Source organism: Ranitomeya imitator, chromosome 2 (assembly GCF_032444005.1).
Source record: "Ranitomeya imitator isolate aRanImi1 chromosome 2, aRanImi1.pri, whole genome shotgun sequence".
Taxonomy (NCBI): domain Eukaryota; kingdom Metazoa; phylum Chordata; class Amphibia; order Anura; family Dendrobatidae; genus Ranitomeya; species Ranitomeya imitator.
Window position 1 is genome coordinate 778,999,434 of NC_091283.1, and position 18,461 is coordinate 779,017,894.

At 40.6% G+C, this 18,461-nt stretch overlaps 1 protein-coding gene across 1 annotated transcript in view; it reads right to left on the reverse strand.

Annotated features, from left to right (window-relative positions):
- The window catches only part of PCDH15 (protocadherin related 15), a 2,320,333-nt gene that overhangs the window by 92,523 nt on the left and 2,209,349 nt on the right, over nt 1-18,461 (reverse strand). The window contains exons 31-32 of the mRNA XM_069753541.1: nt 12,596-12,814; nt 7,814-7,822 (exon numbers count right to left, since the gene is read on the reverse strand). Of these exons, the coding sequence (XP_069609642.1) occupies nt 7,814-7,822; nt 12,596-12,814 (228 nt within the window). The remainder of the gene's footprint in view (nt 1-7,813; nt 7,823-12,595; nt 12,815-18,461) is intronic.

The following is an 18,461-nucleotide window of genomic DNA, read 5'->3' on the forward strand; positions in this document are numbered from 1 at the left end:
TCTAGTGTGTGTAGTTTATATCATAACCTTATATATCACCTTACAAATTGACCTTTCAATATGCATTCTATGCGAGAACGTCCAGTCACGGCTATGCCCAGGATATCCCTACGCATGCCGGGACAGCCCTGCCCATGCCCTTGTCATGCACATGTATCGCAGAAGTCAGCCTACTGTAAAAATGCCCAGGGTTTCTGTGCAGGGCTATGGTAAGAAGTGGCACCAAGGACTGTTCTATTTAATTTTTAACCTTTTGCCAAGCCTTTATAGTTGAGTTGGCTGCCATTTTTCTGAATTGATGCTGAGCAAATTACAAAAAAAATCTGCATTTTGGATAATTCAAATTTTTGTTAAATTCAAGTCAAATGTAATTCCACTTTAATTCACCCAAATCTAATTACAATATCCACTAGTTAATTTTATTATGATTTTCCTGTGAGTGGATGAAAATCACAATTTGATTCGGCTGCATCAGGAGATGATATTTTAATGGATGACTCTGCGTAATTGTATAAATCTCCTTTAACAATGAGGCAGTCATAGAAAAGAAGGAAATAGTCTGCCTAGAAAAATAGTTTTTAAAAGTTTACTACCGAAACCACTAAATACTAAATACTTTTTTACGAGGTGACTAATGTTAGTAAAGTAACAATGGATCATCATCACTACAGATATATAGCACTTCATTAACCCTTATTCTGACCTGGATTTAATTTACTAATGCACCATGGTTTACGTTCAACTATGCCGTCTGCCACCCATACAACCTATTCTGAAAGCTTCGCTGTAGGCATTTCCATTCCATTTTTGAGTGTTTTTGCACATAGCTGCTTAAAATGCATTGTTACCACCTCAGCGCTGACCATTACATGTTAATGGGTTTTTCAGCAGTAATAACTGTTGTTTCCTTTGCAAAGGTGTGTTCTTAGAACGTTCTTCGTTTTTCTGCCGTTAATGTAGGTTCAGGAGCTCTACATTTTATTCCAAGTCATGCTTTTTTGAATAGAAATAGCAAATAAATTAACAGACAGCAGTGGATCTATATCAATGGCTAACTGATTAAAATTGTTGCATTGCTCTTCCTTAAAGTGTCACTAATCATTACAACTTTTATTACTAAAACAAATTGCTCGGTTTATTACAGGTTCATAGAACTGTTGGAAGGATTTTCATCTTCTCTGATACAAAGATCATTTCTATAAAAGCCCAAAGGTTATTTGGCAATATAAAATTGTACGGTATCACCTAATTGCATTTAAAGGAGAGACTAATATATATATGCAACACATGTATTACCATGTCAATCTCCAGTTTGTGAATATTGTCATGTGAGACTGCAAGCTTAGCAGCTTTTCCAACACAATCTTGCCTTGCGCAGGCGTGTACTACGGAGGACATAGAATGAACTTCAATCCAATATTGCAGCCAGCATGCAGCCAGCGGGTAAGGAAAGGGTGAATCAAACACCCGAAAACTCCGCCCATATGACCGAAAACCGGTCCCGCCAAATTAAGGTGACTGGTTTCCTTTAAAGGAAATCTGTCACCATAAAATGCAGTCTAATCTTTAGGTACAATGTCATAGCGCAGGGCGAGCTGAGTAATTTGACATATTCTCAGATCAAGTATACAAAATTCTTTCCATTGCCTCACCAGAGCCTGTGGCTCAATTGCTTTAGCTCTTGCCTGTAATGCTGAAGGTTGTGGGTTGGAATACCGGGCAGACTCACAAAAAAGTAAAAAAAAAATTTGTTTTTGTAATTGCTTTTACTTATTATCATTAGTTTTATGGGAACAAAAGAACACTGACTTTTCTTTCACCTCTAGTATACAGGAAATATAGAAATACACTGCAATACACAATGTATCCCTATGTACATATACAGGTGCTTCTCACTAAATTAGAACATCAGCAAAAAGTTATTTTATTTCCGTTCTTCAATGCAAAATGTGAAACTCATATAATAGAGAGACTGATTACAAACAGAGTGATCTATTTCATGTGATAATTTCATTTAATGCTGATGATTTTGGCTTACATCCAATGAAAACCCAAACATCATTATCTCAGTAAATTAGAATACTTTATAACACCAGCTTGAAAAATGATTTTAAAATCCGAAATGTTGGCCGACTGAAATGTATGTTCAGTAAATGCACTCAATACTTGGTCAGGGCTCCGTTTGCATCAATGGGGTATGGCATGGAGACGATTAGCCTGTGGCACTACTGAGGTGTTATGGAAGCTCAGGTTGCCTTGATAGCAGCCTTCAGCTCGTCTATTTTGTTGGGTCAGGTGTCTCTCATCTTCTCTATGGGGATAAGGTCAGGCGAGTTTGCTGCCAATCAAGCACAGTGAAACTGTTGTTTTTAAAACAGGTATTGGTACTTTTGGCAGAGTGGACAGGTGCCAAGTCCTGCTTGAGAATTAAATTTCCATCTCCAAAAAGCTTGTCAGCAGAGGGAAGCATGAAGTGCTCTAAAATTTCCTGGTAGACAGATTATCTGACTTTAGTCTTGATAAAACACAGTGGTCCTACACCAGCAGATGACATGGCTCCCCAAACCATCACTGGTTGTGAAAACTTCACACAAGACCTCAGCGACTTGGATTGTGTACCTCTCCACTCTTCCTCCAGACTCTGGGACCTTGAATTCCAAATGAAATGCAAAATTTACTTTCATCTGAAAACAACACCTTGGACCACAGAGCAACAGTCTAGTTCATTATCTCCTTGGCCCAGGTAAGACGCTTCTGGCATTGTCTATTGGTCATGAGTGGCTTTACACAAGGACTGTGACACTTGTAGCCCATGTCCTGGATACATCTGTGTGTGGTGGCTCTTGAAGCAATGATTACTGCAGCAGTCCACTCCTTGTGAATCTCCCCCAATTTTTTGAATGGCCTTTTCTTAACAATCCTTTCAAGGCTGCGGTTATCCCGGTTGCTTGTGCACCTTTTTAAACCACACGTTTTCCTTCCACTCAACTTTCCATTAATATGCTTGGATACAGTACTCTGTGAACAGTCAGCTTCTTTATCAATGACCTTTTGAGGCTTACTCTCCTTGTGGAGTGTGTCAATGACTGCCTGCTGAACATCTGTCAAGTCAGCAGTCATCCCCATGATTATAGAGCCTAGTGAAACCAACTAAGGGACCTTTCAAAATGCATATGAAGCCTTTGCTGGTGTTTTTTGTTAATTATTCTAATTTACTGAGAAAAAACTTTTGGGTTTTCATTGGCTGTAAGCCATAATCATCAACATTAACAGAAATAAATGTTATGTGTCGAGTTCCTGCCGCTGCACAGAGGGAATCTCGAACCACCTCCGCTGCGGTCCCCCATTCTTCTCCAGCCGCAGTGGAGTCTGCTCAGTGGAGACATCGGTCCCAGTGTCTGACTAGGGCAGATACTCTGCGCTTGGTTACTGCTGGTCTTCCAGGCTCAGACATTGTAGCAAGTACTGGTCAGCGGCGAGCTGATGTCTCTGGGACTATGTACTGCTTTTCCCCTTCTGAGCATGCCCAAGGGAGGACCTCTCATTTGTGGTCAGGGGTCACATGCTCAGGTCCTGTAGCAGCTCCCATTGGTCCTCTAGAAAGATCCTGAAGTTGCTGCAGATATAAAAGGTTTGCATGGCCGCATGGCCATGCACTAGTATCATTTGTGTTTTGTGCTTGTCGCCAGTAATACTGTGCCACTCAGGCTACACATGGAGAGTGTCCGTTAGCTGTGGGAAATTACATAGGCAGGCAGCTAGCATCAGTGGGGGCAATTAGTCGCTTGGCTTAGCATCTGGTTCCTTTATGTGTGCAGATAGCACAGAAGAGTTCCAGAGCAAGCACAACCCTAGTTAGGGTTTTAGTCCCACTATTTCACGACTCTGTGAAGCAACAGGGTTCGTGCTAATACTGACCGAGTGACGGGACTCGTGTCCAATCTGACATTGTACCGCCATATAGGGCCGCCATTTCTCTAGCAGCAGGCTTCTCTCCTACATGGAGGACCCCGGGCTGTGAACACACCTATAGCAACTCATATATTTACCCAGTGCGTTCCGCCAGCGGTAACAATAAACACTTGAAATAGATCACTCTGTTTGTAATGATATTATGTAATCTAGGATTTCACTTTTTGTTTTAAAGTACTGAAATAAATTTATAATTTAGTGAGAAGAACTTGTATATATATTTATATATATATATATATATATATATATATATATATATATAAATAGATATATACACAGTGGGTACGGAAAGGATTCGTACCCCTTTAAATTGTTCACTTTTTGTTTCATTTCAGCCACTTGGTGAATTCAAAAAAGTTCATGTCACATTAATGTACACTCTGCTGCACCCCATCTTGACTGAAAAAAAAACAGAAATGTAGAAGTTTTTGAAAATTTTATAAAAAAGAAAAACTGGAATATCACATGGTCATAAGTATTCAGACCCTTTGCTCAGACACTCATATTTAAGTCACATGTTGTCCATTTCCTTGTGATCCTCTTTGAGATGTATCAACTTCTTCATTGGAGTCCAGCTGTGATTAATTAAACTGATAGGACTTGATTTGGAAAGGCACACACCTGTCTATATAAGATCTCACAGTTCACAGGGCATGTCAGACCAAATGAGAATCATGAGGTCAAAGGAACTGGCAAAGGAGCTCAGAGAAAGAATTGTGGCAAGGCACAAATATGGCCATAGCTAAAACAGAATTTCTGCAGTACTCAAGGTTCTTAAGAGCACAGTGGCCTCCATAATCCTTAAATGGAAAAAGTTTGGGACCACCAGAAGTCTTCCTAGACCTGGCTATCCAGCCAAACTGAACAATCGTGGGAGAAGAGCCTTGGTGAGAGAGGTAAAGAAGAACCCCAAAATCACTGTGGCTGAGCTCCAAAGATGCAATGGGGAGATGGGAGAAAGTTCCACATAGTCAACTATCACTGCAGTCCTCCAACAGTCAGGTTTTTATGGTAGAGTAGCCTGACGGAAGCCTCTCCTTAGTGCAAGACATATGAAAGCCCGCATAGTTTGCTAAAAATCATATGAAGGACTCTCAGACTATGAGAAATAAGATTCTCTGGTCTGATGAGATGAAGATAGACCTTTTTGGTGATAATTCTAAGCGGTATGTGTGGAGAAAACCAGGTACTGCTCATCACTTGCTCAATACACTCCCAACAGTGAAACATGGTGGTGGCAGCATCATGCTATGTGGGTGTTTTTCAGGTGCAGGGACAGAACAACTGGTTGTCATTGAGGGAAACATGAATGCAGCCAAGTACAGAGATATCCTGGATGAAAATCTCTTACAGAGTGCTCTGGACCTTAGACTTGTCCGAAGGTTCACATTCCAACAAAAACAATAACCCTAAGCACACAGCTAAAATAGCAAAGGAGTGGCTTCAGAACCACTCTGTGACCATTCTTGACTAGCCCAGGAAGAGCCCTAAACCCAATTGGGCATCTCTGGAGAGACCTGAAAATGGCTGTCCACCAACGCTCACCATCCGACCTGACAGAACTGGAGAGGATCTGCAAGGAAGAATGGCAGAGGACCCCCAAAACCGGGTGTGAAAAACTTGTTGCATCATTGCCAAGATGACTCATGGCTGTAGTAGTTCAAAAGGAGGCTTCTACTCAATACTGAGCAAAGGATCTGAACACTTATGACCATGTGATATTTCAGTTTTTCCTTTTTAATACATTTTCAAAAATCACTACATTTCATTTTTTTTTCAGTCAAGATGGGGTGTAGAGTGTACATTAATGAGAAAAAAAAAACATTTTTGAAATTAACACATGGCTGCAATGAAACAAAGAGTGAAAAATTTAAAAGGGTATGAATACTTTCCATACTCACTGTATATGTATATATATATATATATATATATATATATATATATATTGACTTTCTTTTTAGTTCCCTTATGGTATTTGAACATGCAATCATTTTCATCACATATGCTATATACTTGTCACGGGTATGTCAGATGCTGCAGACAGTCGCACTGCATCTAGCTGCAGAACATCTACAGTACAACAAATACAGGTCCTTCTCAAAAAATTAGCATATAGTGTTAAATTTCATTATTTACCATAATGTAATGATTACAATTAAACTTTCATATATTATAGATTCATTATCCACCAACTGAAATTTGTCAGGTCTTTTATTGTTTTAATACTGATGATTTTGGCATACAACTCCTGATAACCCAAAAAACCTGTCTCAATAAATTAGCATATTTCACCCATCCAATCAAATAAAAGTGTTTTTTAATAACAAACAAAAAAACCATCAAATAATAATGTTCAATTATGCACTCAATACTTGGTCGGGAATCCTTTGGCAGAAATGACTGCTTCAATGCGGCGTGGCATGGAGGCAATCAGCCTGTGACACTGCTGAGATGTTATGGAGGCCCAGGATGCTTCAATAGCGGCCTTAAGCTCATCCAGAGTGTTGGGTCTTGCGTCTCTCAACTTTCTCTTCACAATATCCCACAGATTCTCTATGGGGTTCAGGTCAGGAGAGTTGGCAGGCCAATTGAGCACAGTAATACCATGGTCAGTAAACCATTTACCAGTGGTTTTGGCACTGTGAGCAGGTGCCAGGTCGTGCTGAAAAATGAAATCTTCATCTCCATAAAGCATTTCAGCCGATGGAAGCATGAAGTGCTCCAAAATCTCCTGATAGCTAGCTGCATTGACCCTGCCCTTGATGAAACACAGTGGACCAACACCAGCAGCTGACATGGCACCCCACACCATCACTGACTGTGGGTACTTGACACTGGACTTCAGGCATTTTGGCATTTCCTTCTCCCCAGTCTTCCTCCAGACTCTGGCACCTTGATTTCCGAATGACATGCAAAATTTGCTTTCATCAGAAAAAAGTACTTGGGACCACTTAGCAACAGTCCAGTGCTGCTTCTCTGTAGCCCAGGTCAGGCGCCTCTGCCGCTGTTTATGGTTCAAAAGTGGCTTTACCTGGGGAATGCGGCACCTGTAGCCCATTTCCTGCACACGCCTGTGCACGGTGGCTCTGGATGTTTCCACTTCTCCACAATCTTCCTCAGGGTCCGGTCTCCTCTTCTCGTTGTACAGCGTTTTCTGCCACATTGTTTCCTTCCAACAGACTTACCATTGAGGTGCCTTGATACAGCACTCTGGGAACAGCCTATTTGTTGAGAAATTTCTTTCTGGGTCTTACCCTCTTGCTTGAGGGTGTCAATGATGGCCTTCTTGACATCTGTCAGGTCGCTAGTCTTACCCATGATGGGGGTTTTGAGTAATGAACCAGGCAGGGAGTTTATAAAAGCGTCAGGTATCTTTTGCATGTGTTTAGAGTTAATTAGTTGATTCAGAAGTTTAGGGTAATAGGTCGTTTAGAGAACCTTTTCTTGATATGCTAATTTATTGAGACAGGTTTTTTGGGTTATCAGGAGTTGTATGCCAAAATCATCAGTATTAAAACAATAAAAGACCTGACAAATTTCAGTTGGTGGATAATGAATCTATAATATATGAAAGTTTAATTGTAATCATTACATTATGGTAAATAATGAAATTTAACACTATATGCTAATTTTTTGAGAAGGACCTGTACATATACATATATATTATACTATTTATGTTCTATCGTGCTCATCTGATACATACAATCCTATTCTACCATGCAGCTAATTTAGAGATGCTGTTTTCAGTGCTTGAATAATGATGTATCAGCCAGAAAGGATGCTGGCATATAATTGTGCAATGTTATGACAAATAGGAACGGTAAGAAGATAATATACTTACTCTTTAAACCTGTTCCGCAGGTTGATGGAAAAAAGGGAGGGAAAAAAAGAATATGTTAAAAAATGAAAAAAAACTTTTTTTTTAGTACATCGTTAACATTCACAAAACCGACTTATAGAATGACTTAAGTAATGACATTCTAATTACCAAAATCTTTTAATGGGTACAATGAATGTAATACTCTTTGCAAAATCATTATCATCCCATGTAGAATCCAGTGTAGCAATAAATTGCATTGCAGAAAAGATGTCTCCGGATAAACAAGCCTACTGTATGTCAAGTACAGCTCCCACGTCCTTTGTAGCTTGAATTATACGCAAAAAGTCAGTTATTAAGGATAAAGCAATCTATTTTTTGGCATAATTACAGCAGTTTTATGGTTCAGTCTACTTGAAGCAAATTAAGGGGGCCTTGCATAATGGTGAAGCACAATTACACTCTTGGCTGAGTACAATGTGATGTGTCCTGCCATGGATTTTTAATACATTTCATAATCGGCTTCTTGCCTTGACTTGTGCACTGAATTTGTAAAGTCACTTCTTTTCATAACGGGAGTTATTGTGCCTGGGTAACATTCAGCTGATTACTGAAATCACCGTATGCTGCCGCTAATGGCAGGCACACTCAATTGAAATATATGGAGTGAAAATGCAATTAAAGCATCTATTTAATCCAATGCATTAGGAACGTAATTCATTGAGAAATCATTGCAAAAGAGATTAAGCACGCAATCCATGACCAAGTTTCAGCTCTGATAATAATGTTATATGTCATACAGTAAGAGTGGAATGTGGCTAAGAACGTACCTGGTTTCAATGAATATATAATAATTCTTAGGTAATTGCAATTGTCCTTATTTAAAGGCCGTCTGTCATCCAGTATTTGCTTCCTCATCTAATAGCAGCATAATGTGGGGGCAGAGATTATTATTCCAACGATGTGTCATTTACTGAGCTGCTTGCTACAGTTTTGATAAAATCACTGTTTTATCTGCCATGGGTCTCCTAGTTCTCTGAATGCTGAGCCCCATATAACCCCGCCCACACTACGGATTGTGTATACTGTACATAGGCAGGAAGCTGCCAATCAGTGGTAGGGGCGGGGTTACACAAAGATTATGAATATGGAGGAATACATAGCAGCAGGTTTACTAGTCCTCTAGTGATAATCTCCTACTAATAAAACTGGGATTTAATTAAAAGTACACCAGGCAGCCCAGTAAGTGACACATCACAGGAATCAGGGTCTCTGTCTAACTAAAATTTTTAAAAAGATACTCATATGTACAGCAAAAAAACAAACAAAAGGAATTTAACTAATAAATGATAGATTTTCTTGTATAAGGTTGTATGCTCAGTGAGTGCAACCAGCTAGTAAACTCCTATGACCAGAAAGTTTGGGAATTAAAATGTAAAAGAATTATGAATCTTTTATAAAACTACTAGATGGAGGCCGGATGCTATCGCATCGGGAGGGCGGTAATGTCACGATGGGGCAGGCTTTTCAGCGTTGAGAATCTCTCCCCCCCATGTGCCCATCCACCTATTCACTCTCTCTTTCCCCATGTGCTGACTTCTCCCGTCTGTGCTCTCTTCTTTGACCTGTCTACCCCATGTGCTATCCCCCTTGTCTGCTGTCTCTCTCCATCCTTTGTTGTGTTCTCCCCTCATGTGCTGTCCCGTTTGAGCTGTGTCCCCCTGTGCTCTGTCTCTCTCACCCCTGTGCGCTTTCTCTCTCCCCATCTGCTGTCTTCTCCTCTCATGTCATCTCTTTTTTGACCTGTGTACCCCATGTGCTCTCCCAGATGGCAACGGTCAGAGAATCATTCGGCTGATCCCGGTGACGGCATGTTTGCGACGGTGTTCTGCTGGCAGTACCACGCAAGAGGCTGCATATGGTGCATACAGCATGTGTGTGTGGTGTGTACGGCGTATACAGTGTGTGCGTGTGGTGCGACGGTGTTCCTCTGGTGGTACCGCGCAAGAGGCTGGTACCACCAGCAGTTTCCATATTGAGACACCCATCAATTGGGTCGATGAACTTCCGCCGCTTGGAATTCTGGGATCCAGACACATCTGGACGGAACAGGAGTTGAAGACATTACAAGGTAAGTATGTATTAAGATATATTGATCTGTTCCATTAGTGTTCTGTAACATGCTGTCTGTGGATCAAGGGTGTGTGAACACTGTGTGTTTTTGCTGAGTTTTTAAAACTCTCCAAATTCTTCCTTAAAAATGCAAAGCTCCTTATCAAATTAGGGTATGTGCACTACACGTGTTTCTGCTGAGCTTTTGGAGCAGAAACTGGTAAGACATGCCTTTTTTGAGACATTTTAGGTTTTTGAGGAGGATTTGGAGAGTTTCTGCTTTAAAAACTCATTAAAAAGCTCAGTGTCCAAACTCTTTGAGTTTCCGCTCAGTTTTTGCTCCAAAAACTCAGCAAAAAAAACTTAGTGTGAACATACCCTTACAGTGAGATGCCTGGTGCTTATACCCAATATAATGGGAAGTGATTTTCAGCAGATTTTTCCCCAGAAATAAATGACATTGAGTAGGATGAGTTTGATGGACGCATTATCTGTAATTGTGTGATTTCCTACTGTCATAGTCATTTGGATATTTACAATACTTAAACTATCCATAATACAGAACTGTACGATAATATACTCACTGCTACAATAAAGTGATAACGAAGCAGCAGTATAATGTAGCCGGAGTCATGCACAGTGTGATGTAGAAGGATTAGGGCGCATGAAAGGTCACATAAGAACATTTTGCTCGTGGTGTCGATTGATCCTATTTTGTGTGATATTAATAATGTCCCTCAGGGCACATTCCGGAGATCCATTATTTCGCTTGTGCATAAGTGAGTGGAGACTTTAGTGTCTTCAAGTATTAATGGAGCAGCTACAAAACCTCATTACCCTTTATCTGGATAGTTATCTGGTGCTGAACTTACATTCTTTTAATTCATGGTAGATTAGGAAGAAAGATGATAATGCTATTGTTAAAGAGGCAGAGAGGCTACATCTAAATGTGCCAGTTGTAGTAGTGGGCTCCACATATGGAGTACGGACCACTGTGGCTGCATCTTTATATTCTCTCTACTGTGAAGGATCACTTAATAGTATTTTTTCATGAAACCTTAAAGGGAATCCGTCAGCAGGATTCAACATCCCAAATGTTTTATATGTGCAGGTATCTCTGTCAAAGACTATTCTAGTAATACAGTGGACAGTTCACTCCTCCTTTACTGAGAAATCAGAAGTTGAATTGATATGCAAATAAGGCTAAAGAGTCATAGTACCAAACCACCCCAACTCTATTCTCCACCCAGCGCCACCTCCTTCTGCTCCAGTGACAGCTTCTATGTTGTGTGAATTCAAGGAAAGAGCTATCAGTTAAGCAAGATGAGGCAGTGCTGTGCAGGAAAAGAGCTGGAGTGACAGAGGCTTCGGATCTACGAATAGTTCTTTAGCCTCATTTGTATATCAATTCCAACACTGATATCTCAGTAATGGAGGAATGGACTTGGCTATGTAAAGGTATTGCTTGATTTGTGCTTGAAAGAGCTATTTGCGCATATAAATAGCTTTGGGTGTGAAATAATGCTGACTAGTGATGAGCGAGTATGCTCGTTACTCAATTTCTCCGAGCATACTTGGGTTGTCTCCAAGTATTTCGGCGTGCTCGGAGATTTCATTTTTGTCGACGCAGCTGCATGATTTGCGACTGCTAGACAGCCTGCTAGACTGCCTGTTTATTAGGGAATCCCCACATTTATTCAAGCTGTCTAGCAGCTGCTTCGACAATAACTAAATCTCCGAGTACGCCGAAATACTCGGAGACAACCCGAGTATGCTCGGAAAAACTCGAGTAACGAGCATACTCACTCATCACTAATGCTGACAAATTAGTTTTAAAGGGAACTGGTCATGTCGATTTTCACTATTACACTGGCCCCAGTGTGTTGTTAATGAAGCAATGTGCATCACTAACACGGTGTTTACAAGCAAAACCACATAGTATTCATTCCAAAAATCACTTTGTATAGTTATATTCTACCTTGTCTTTCAGTCATAGAGGTGGGCTTCTGTTAGTTTCAGTCACGGTCTCGCCATCTTATACACGCCCACGAACTTTGATTGATCTACAGTACTGTCCTGACATCACGGGAACCTTCTGTGTAAACCCACGCTTGCGCTGTGACGAGCAGCATCCTGGTCATGCGCACTGAATCTGTGTGTACGTCCCCAACTTCATTTACTGGATGCACATGCTCCCGAGCAGTGACGATATCTGAGTGGTGGAGACGCGGTCAGTGCGGCGAGGAGACAGCGCGAGTACCGTATTCGCGCCACTTACAATTGTGCCGTCACAAAGCCAGCGACTCGCTGCGCCTCTGGAGCATACGCACACCGTAAATTACGCTGAGGACTTAAACTCAGATTCAGGGCACATGCCCAGGAAGCTGCTCATCTCAGCGCAAGCCCAAGATTGCAGAATAGATTCCCGTGACATCGGGTGAGAACTGCAGATCAATCAGTGCGTGGGAGTGGATAAGATGACGAGACCGTGACTGAAACCAACAGAATCCCACCCCTAGGACCGAAAGACAAGGTAGAACATAATTATACAAAGTGAATTTTGGAATGAACATTGTGCCCTTTTTCTTGAAAACAGTGTGTTAGTGATACACATTGCATCATTAACAACACACTGGGGCCAGTTTAATAGCCAAAAACTATCCAGACACAGTGTAACAGCAACCATCTACTTACTGTTTGTAGCTGACCATCACGATTAATATCGCAGGTATGCAGCAGAGGATAATGATGATGGCCAGTGCAAGCAAAGCTCCCTCAGTGTAGCCTACAGCTTGAGCTTGTTTCTTCACGTTGGCTACCACATCTGGGGTCCGAATCTCCAAGATGCGCCCCCCAAGTCCAATGTGGTTCTGGAATTCTTTATTTATGTCAAGGACTTTGCCATCTAAAAATCTGTATGAGAAAAATGAGAAAAAATAAGAAAGTGTTAGATGCATTTGTACATACACGGTATTTTTACTTATTTGTGTTTTATTCTCACCTGACTTCTTTATGTACTAATGAACTGATACTTGACTTCCCATATAATATTTATTAGGATCCATACTGAGCTGACCACTAGATGTCACTGCAGCACAAACAAATTTGCTAGAATTCCCCATAAACACAATAATAAAAAGCTGCAAAGTCTGAAATTACTAATAATCCCCCAATAACAGGCACGCCTTTAGGATACACGCTAATGTATAGTCATATTTTCAAACATTTTATGCATATTTAAAAAATGAATCCAATCTGAGTAACATATAAAATGTTACAAGATGTAAGCAATATATGTAGATATTAGTGATGATCGAGTATACTGGTTGCTCGGGTTTTCCCGAGCACGCTCGGGTGATCTCCGAGTATTTGTTAGTGCTCGGAGATTAAGTTTTCATCACTGCAGCTGAATGATTTACATCTATTAGCCAGGCTGAGTACATGTGGGGGTTGCCTGGTTGCTAGGGAATCCCCACATGTAAACAAGCTAGCTAGTAGCTGTAAATCATTCAGCTGCGGTGATGAAAACTTAATGTCCGAACACTAACAAACACTCGGAGATCACCCGAGCGTGCTCGGGAAAACCCGAGCAACGAGTATTCTCGCTCATCACTAGATATGGTCTTTCATTGCCATATCCACTATTATTGCTGACTGAATGGTTTGTTCTGATATTACATATACAGTACAGACCAGAAGTTTGGACACATCTTCTCATTTAACCCCTTCATGACCTTGGGATTTTCCATTTTTCTGTGTTCGTTTTTCGCTCCCCTCTTTCCCAGAGCCATAACTTTTTTATTTTTCCGTTATTATGGCCATGTGAGGGCTTATTTTTTGCGGGATGAGTTGTACTTTTGAGCAACATCATTGGCTTTAGCATCGCGTGTACTAGTAAATGGGAAAAAAATTCCAAGTGCGGTGAAATTGCAAAAAAAGTGCAATCTCACACTTGTTTTTTGGTTGGATTTTTTGCTAGATTCACTAAATCCTAAAACTGACTTGATATTATGATTCTCCAGGTCATTACAAGTTTGTAGACACCAAACATGACTAGGTTACATTTTATCTAAGTGGTGAAAAAAAAATCCAAACTTTGCTAAAAAAAAACAAATACGCCATTTTCCGATACCCGTAGCGTCTCCACTTTTCGTGATTTGGGGTTAATTGAGGGCTTATTTTTTGCATTCCAAGCTGATGTTTTTATTGATACCACTTTGGTGCAGATACGTTCTTTTGAACGTCCTTTATTGCATTTTAATGCAATGTTGCGGCGACCAAAAAAAGGTAATTCTGGCGTTTCAATTTTTTTTCTCGCTATGCCGTTTAGCGATCAGGTTAATGCTTTTTTTATTGATTGATTGGGCGATTCTGAATGCAGCAATACAAAATATGTGTAGGTTTGATTTTTTTTTTAAATTTATTTTGAATGGGTCGAAAGGGGGATGATTTAAACTTTTATATTTTTTCATTTATTTCACATTTTTTTTAACTTTTTTTAACTTTTGCCATGCTTCAATGGCCTCCATGGGAGGCTAGAAGCTGGCACAACTCGATTGGCTCTGCTACATAGCAGCAATCATCAGATCGCTGCTATGCACACCCCAGGGTGGCGCTCACAGCTATCGGTGATCAGTAACCATAGATGTCTCAAGGACCTCTATGGTTACAATGCAGAAGCATCGCTGACCCCCGATCATGTGACGGGGGTCGGCGATGCGCGCCGGAAGCGGTAGTTAAATGCCGCAGTCTGCGTTTGAGAGCAGCATTTAACTAGCTAATAGCGGTGGGTGAATCGCGATTTCACCAACCGCTATTGCGGGCACATGTCAGCTGTTCAAAACAGCTGACATGTCCCGGCTTTGATGCGGGCTCACCTCCAGAGTCCGCATCAAAGCGGGGCTTCTGACCTCGGACGTACTATCCCGTCCGAGGTCAGAAAGGGGTTAAAGATTTTTCTGTATTTTCATGACTATGAAAATTGTACATTCACACTGAAGGCATCAAAACTATGAATTAAAACATGTGGAATTACAGTGGGGCAAAAAAGTATTTAGTCAGTCAGCAATATTGCAAGTTCCACCACTTAAAAAGATGAGAGGCGTCTGTAATTTACATCATAGTTAGACCTCAACTATGGGAGACAAACTGAGAAAAAAAAATCCAGAAAATCACATTGTCTGTTTTTTTATCATTTTATTTGCATATTATGGTGGAAAATAAGTATTTGGTCAGAAACAAAATTTCATCTCAATACTTTGTAATATATCCTTTGTTGGCAATGACAGAGGTCAAACGTTTTCTGTAAGTCTTCACAAGGTTGCCACACACTGTTGTTGGTATGTTGGCCCATTCCTCCATGCAGATCTCCTCTAGAGCAGTGATGTTTTTGGCTTTTCGCTTGGCAACACGGACTTTCAACTCCTTCCAAAGGTTTTCTATAGGGTTGAGATCTGGAGACTGGCTAGGCCACTCCAGGACCTTGAAATGCTTCTTACAAAGCCACTCCTTCGTTGCCCTGGCGGTGTGCTTTGGATCATTGTCATGTTGAAAGACCCAGCCACGTTTCATCTTCAATGCCCTTGCTGATGGAAGGAGGTTTGCACTCAAAATCTCACGATATATGGCCCCATTCATTCTTTCATGTACCCGGATCAGTCGTCTTGGCCCCTTTGCAGAGAAACAGCCCCAAAGCATGATGTTTCCACCACCATGCTTTACAGTAGGTATGGTGTTTGATGGATGCAACTCAGTATTCTTTTTCCTCCAAACACGACAAGTTGTGTTTCTACCAAACAGTTCCAGTTTGGCTTCATCAGACCATAGGACATTCTCCCAAAACTCCTCTGGATCATCCAAATGCTCTCTAGCAAACTTCAGACGGGCCCAGACATGTACTGGCTTAAGCAGTGGGACAAGTCTGGCACTGCAGGATCTGAGTCCATGGTGGCGTAGTGTGTTACTTATGGTAGGCCTTGTTACATTGGTCCCAGCTCTCTGCAGTTCATTCACTAGGTCCCCCCGCGTGGTTCTGGGATTTTTGCTCACCGTTCTTGTGATCATTCTGACCCCACGGGGTGGGATTTTGCGTGGAGCCCCAGATCGAGGGAGATTATCAGTGGTATTGTATGTCTTCCATTTTCTAATTATTGCTCCCACTGTTGATTTCTTCACTCCAAGCTGGTTGGCTATTGCAGATTCAGTCTTCCCAGCCTGGTGCAGGCCTACAATTTTGTTTCTGGTGTCCTTTGACAGCTCTTTGGTCTTCACCATAGTGGAGTTTGGAGTCAGACTGTTTGAGGGTGTGCACAGGTGTCTTTTTATACTGATAACAAGTTTAAACAGGTGCCATTACTACAGGTAATGAGTGGAGGAAAGAGGAGACTCTTAAAGAAGAAGTTACAGGTCTGTGAGAGCCAGAAATCTTGATTGTTTGTTTCTGACCAAATACTTATTTTCCACCATAAAATGCAAATAAAATGATAAAAAAAACAGACAATGTGATTTTCTGGATTTTTTTTTCTCAGTTTGTCTCCCATAGTTGAGGTCTACCTATGATGTAAATTACAGACGCCTCTCATCTTTTTAAGTGGTAGAACTTGCACTATTGCTGACTGAATAAATACTTTTTTGCCCCACTGTATATACTTAACAAAAAAGTGTGAAACAACTGAAATTATGTCTTATATTCTAGGTTCTTCAAAGTAGCCACTTTTTGCTTTGATGACTGCTTTTGCACACTCTAGGCATTCTCTTGATGAGCTTCAAGAGGTAGTCACCGGGAATGGTTTTCACTTAACAGGTGTGCCCTGTCAGGTTTAGTAAGTGGCATTTCTTGCCTTATAAATGGGTTGGGACCATCAGTTGTGTTGTGCAGAAGCCTGGTGGATACACAGCTGATATTCCTACTGAATAGACTGTTAGAATTTGTATTATGGCAAGTAAAAAGCAGCAAAGTAAAGAAAAACGAGTGGCCATCATTACTTTACGAAATGAAGGTCAGTCAGTCCGAAAAATTGGGAAAACTTTGAAAGTGTCCCCAAGTGCAGTGGCAAAAACCATCAAGCACTACAAAGAAACTGGCTCACAAGAGGACCGCCCCAGGAAAGGAAGACGAAGAGTCACCTCTGCTTCTGAGGATAAGTGTATCCGAGTCACCAGCCTCAGAAATTGCAGGTTAACAGCAGCTCAGATTAGAGACCAGGTCAATGCCACACAGAGTTCTAGCAGCAGACACATCTCAACAACAACTGTTAAGAGGAGACTTTTTGCAGCAGGCCTACATGGTAAATTATCTGCTAGGAAACCACTGCTAAGGACAGGCAACAAGCAGAAGAACCTTGTTTGGACTAAAGAACACAAGGAATGGACATTAAACCAGTTGAAATCTGTGCTTTGGTCTGATGAGGCAATCAGGTGAGGGTACACCTGGATTTTTTTTTACAACACGGTATATACAATAAGACTCTATATGCTGCTTGTTAACCTCTTTACCACCCAAGGCTCTTTGCACCTTCATGACCATGCCAAATTTTACAATTCTGTTCAGTGTCACGTCATGTGGTAATAACTCTGGAATGCGTCAACACATACCACTGATTCTGAGACTCTTTTTTGTAACATGTTGTACTTCATTATACATTTCTTCGATATGAATTGCATTTAATTGTGAAAAAAAGGAAATTTGGCATAAAATTTGCAGTTTCAAAACTTTTTATGCCCTTAAATCAAAGTAATGCCACACAAAACAGTTAATAATTAACATTTATCACAAGTCCACTTTACATAAGTACAAATTTTTTAATTTATTTTCTTTTTGTAAGAAGTCGGATGTTATAAGGGCTAAAAGTTGACCAACAATTTGTCAATTTTTCAAAAAAGTGTACAAAACCATTTTTTTAGACCACATTACATTTGAAGTGACTTTGAGGGGTTAATATGACAGAAAATTACCAAACATGATAGCATTCTAAAAATTGCACCTCTCAAGGTGCTCAAAACCATATTAAAGAAGTTTATTAACCCTTCAGGTGCTCCACAGGAATTTTTAGAATGTGGAAGGAAAAATTAACATTTAACTTTTTTCACCAACATTTTTAGTTTAGACCCAAGTTGTTGTTTTTTCACAAGAGTAACAGAAAAAATAGACCCCAAAATTTGTTAGGCAACTTCTCCTGAGCATGACAATACTCCATATATGGGGGAAGAATCCCCCTCAAGGGACACCATTTTGGAAATTATAGCCCTTTGGGAATTTATCTACAGGTGTAATAACAATTTTGACTCTGTGGGTGTTTTTCAGAAACAAGCAGAAATTGATGTTGCCGAGTTAAAATTGCAAACTGCCGTTGTAATGATCAGTACTTTGTAGCGATCAGTACATTGTAGTGACCAGTACTTTATTCCCAGCTCATGATTCTGGAGACGTTCTTCTGTAAATTAAGCGGGCTCACATTGCTACAGAAATGCCAAACTTTTGGACGCTAAATGTGGTTTAGGCACATTGGGGCTCAGAAGGCAGGGGGTCATTTTGATTTGGGAGTGTAGAATTTGCTGAATT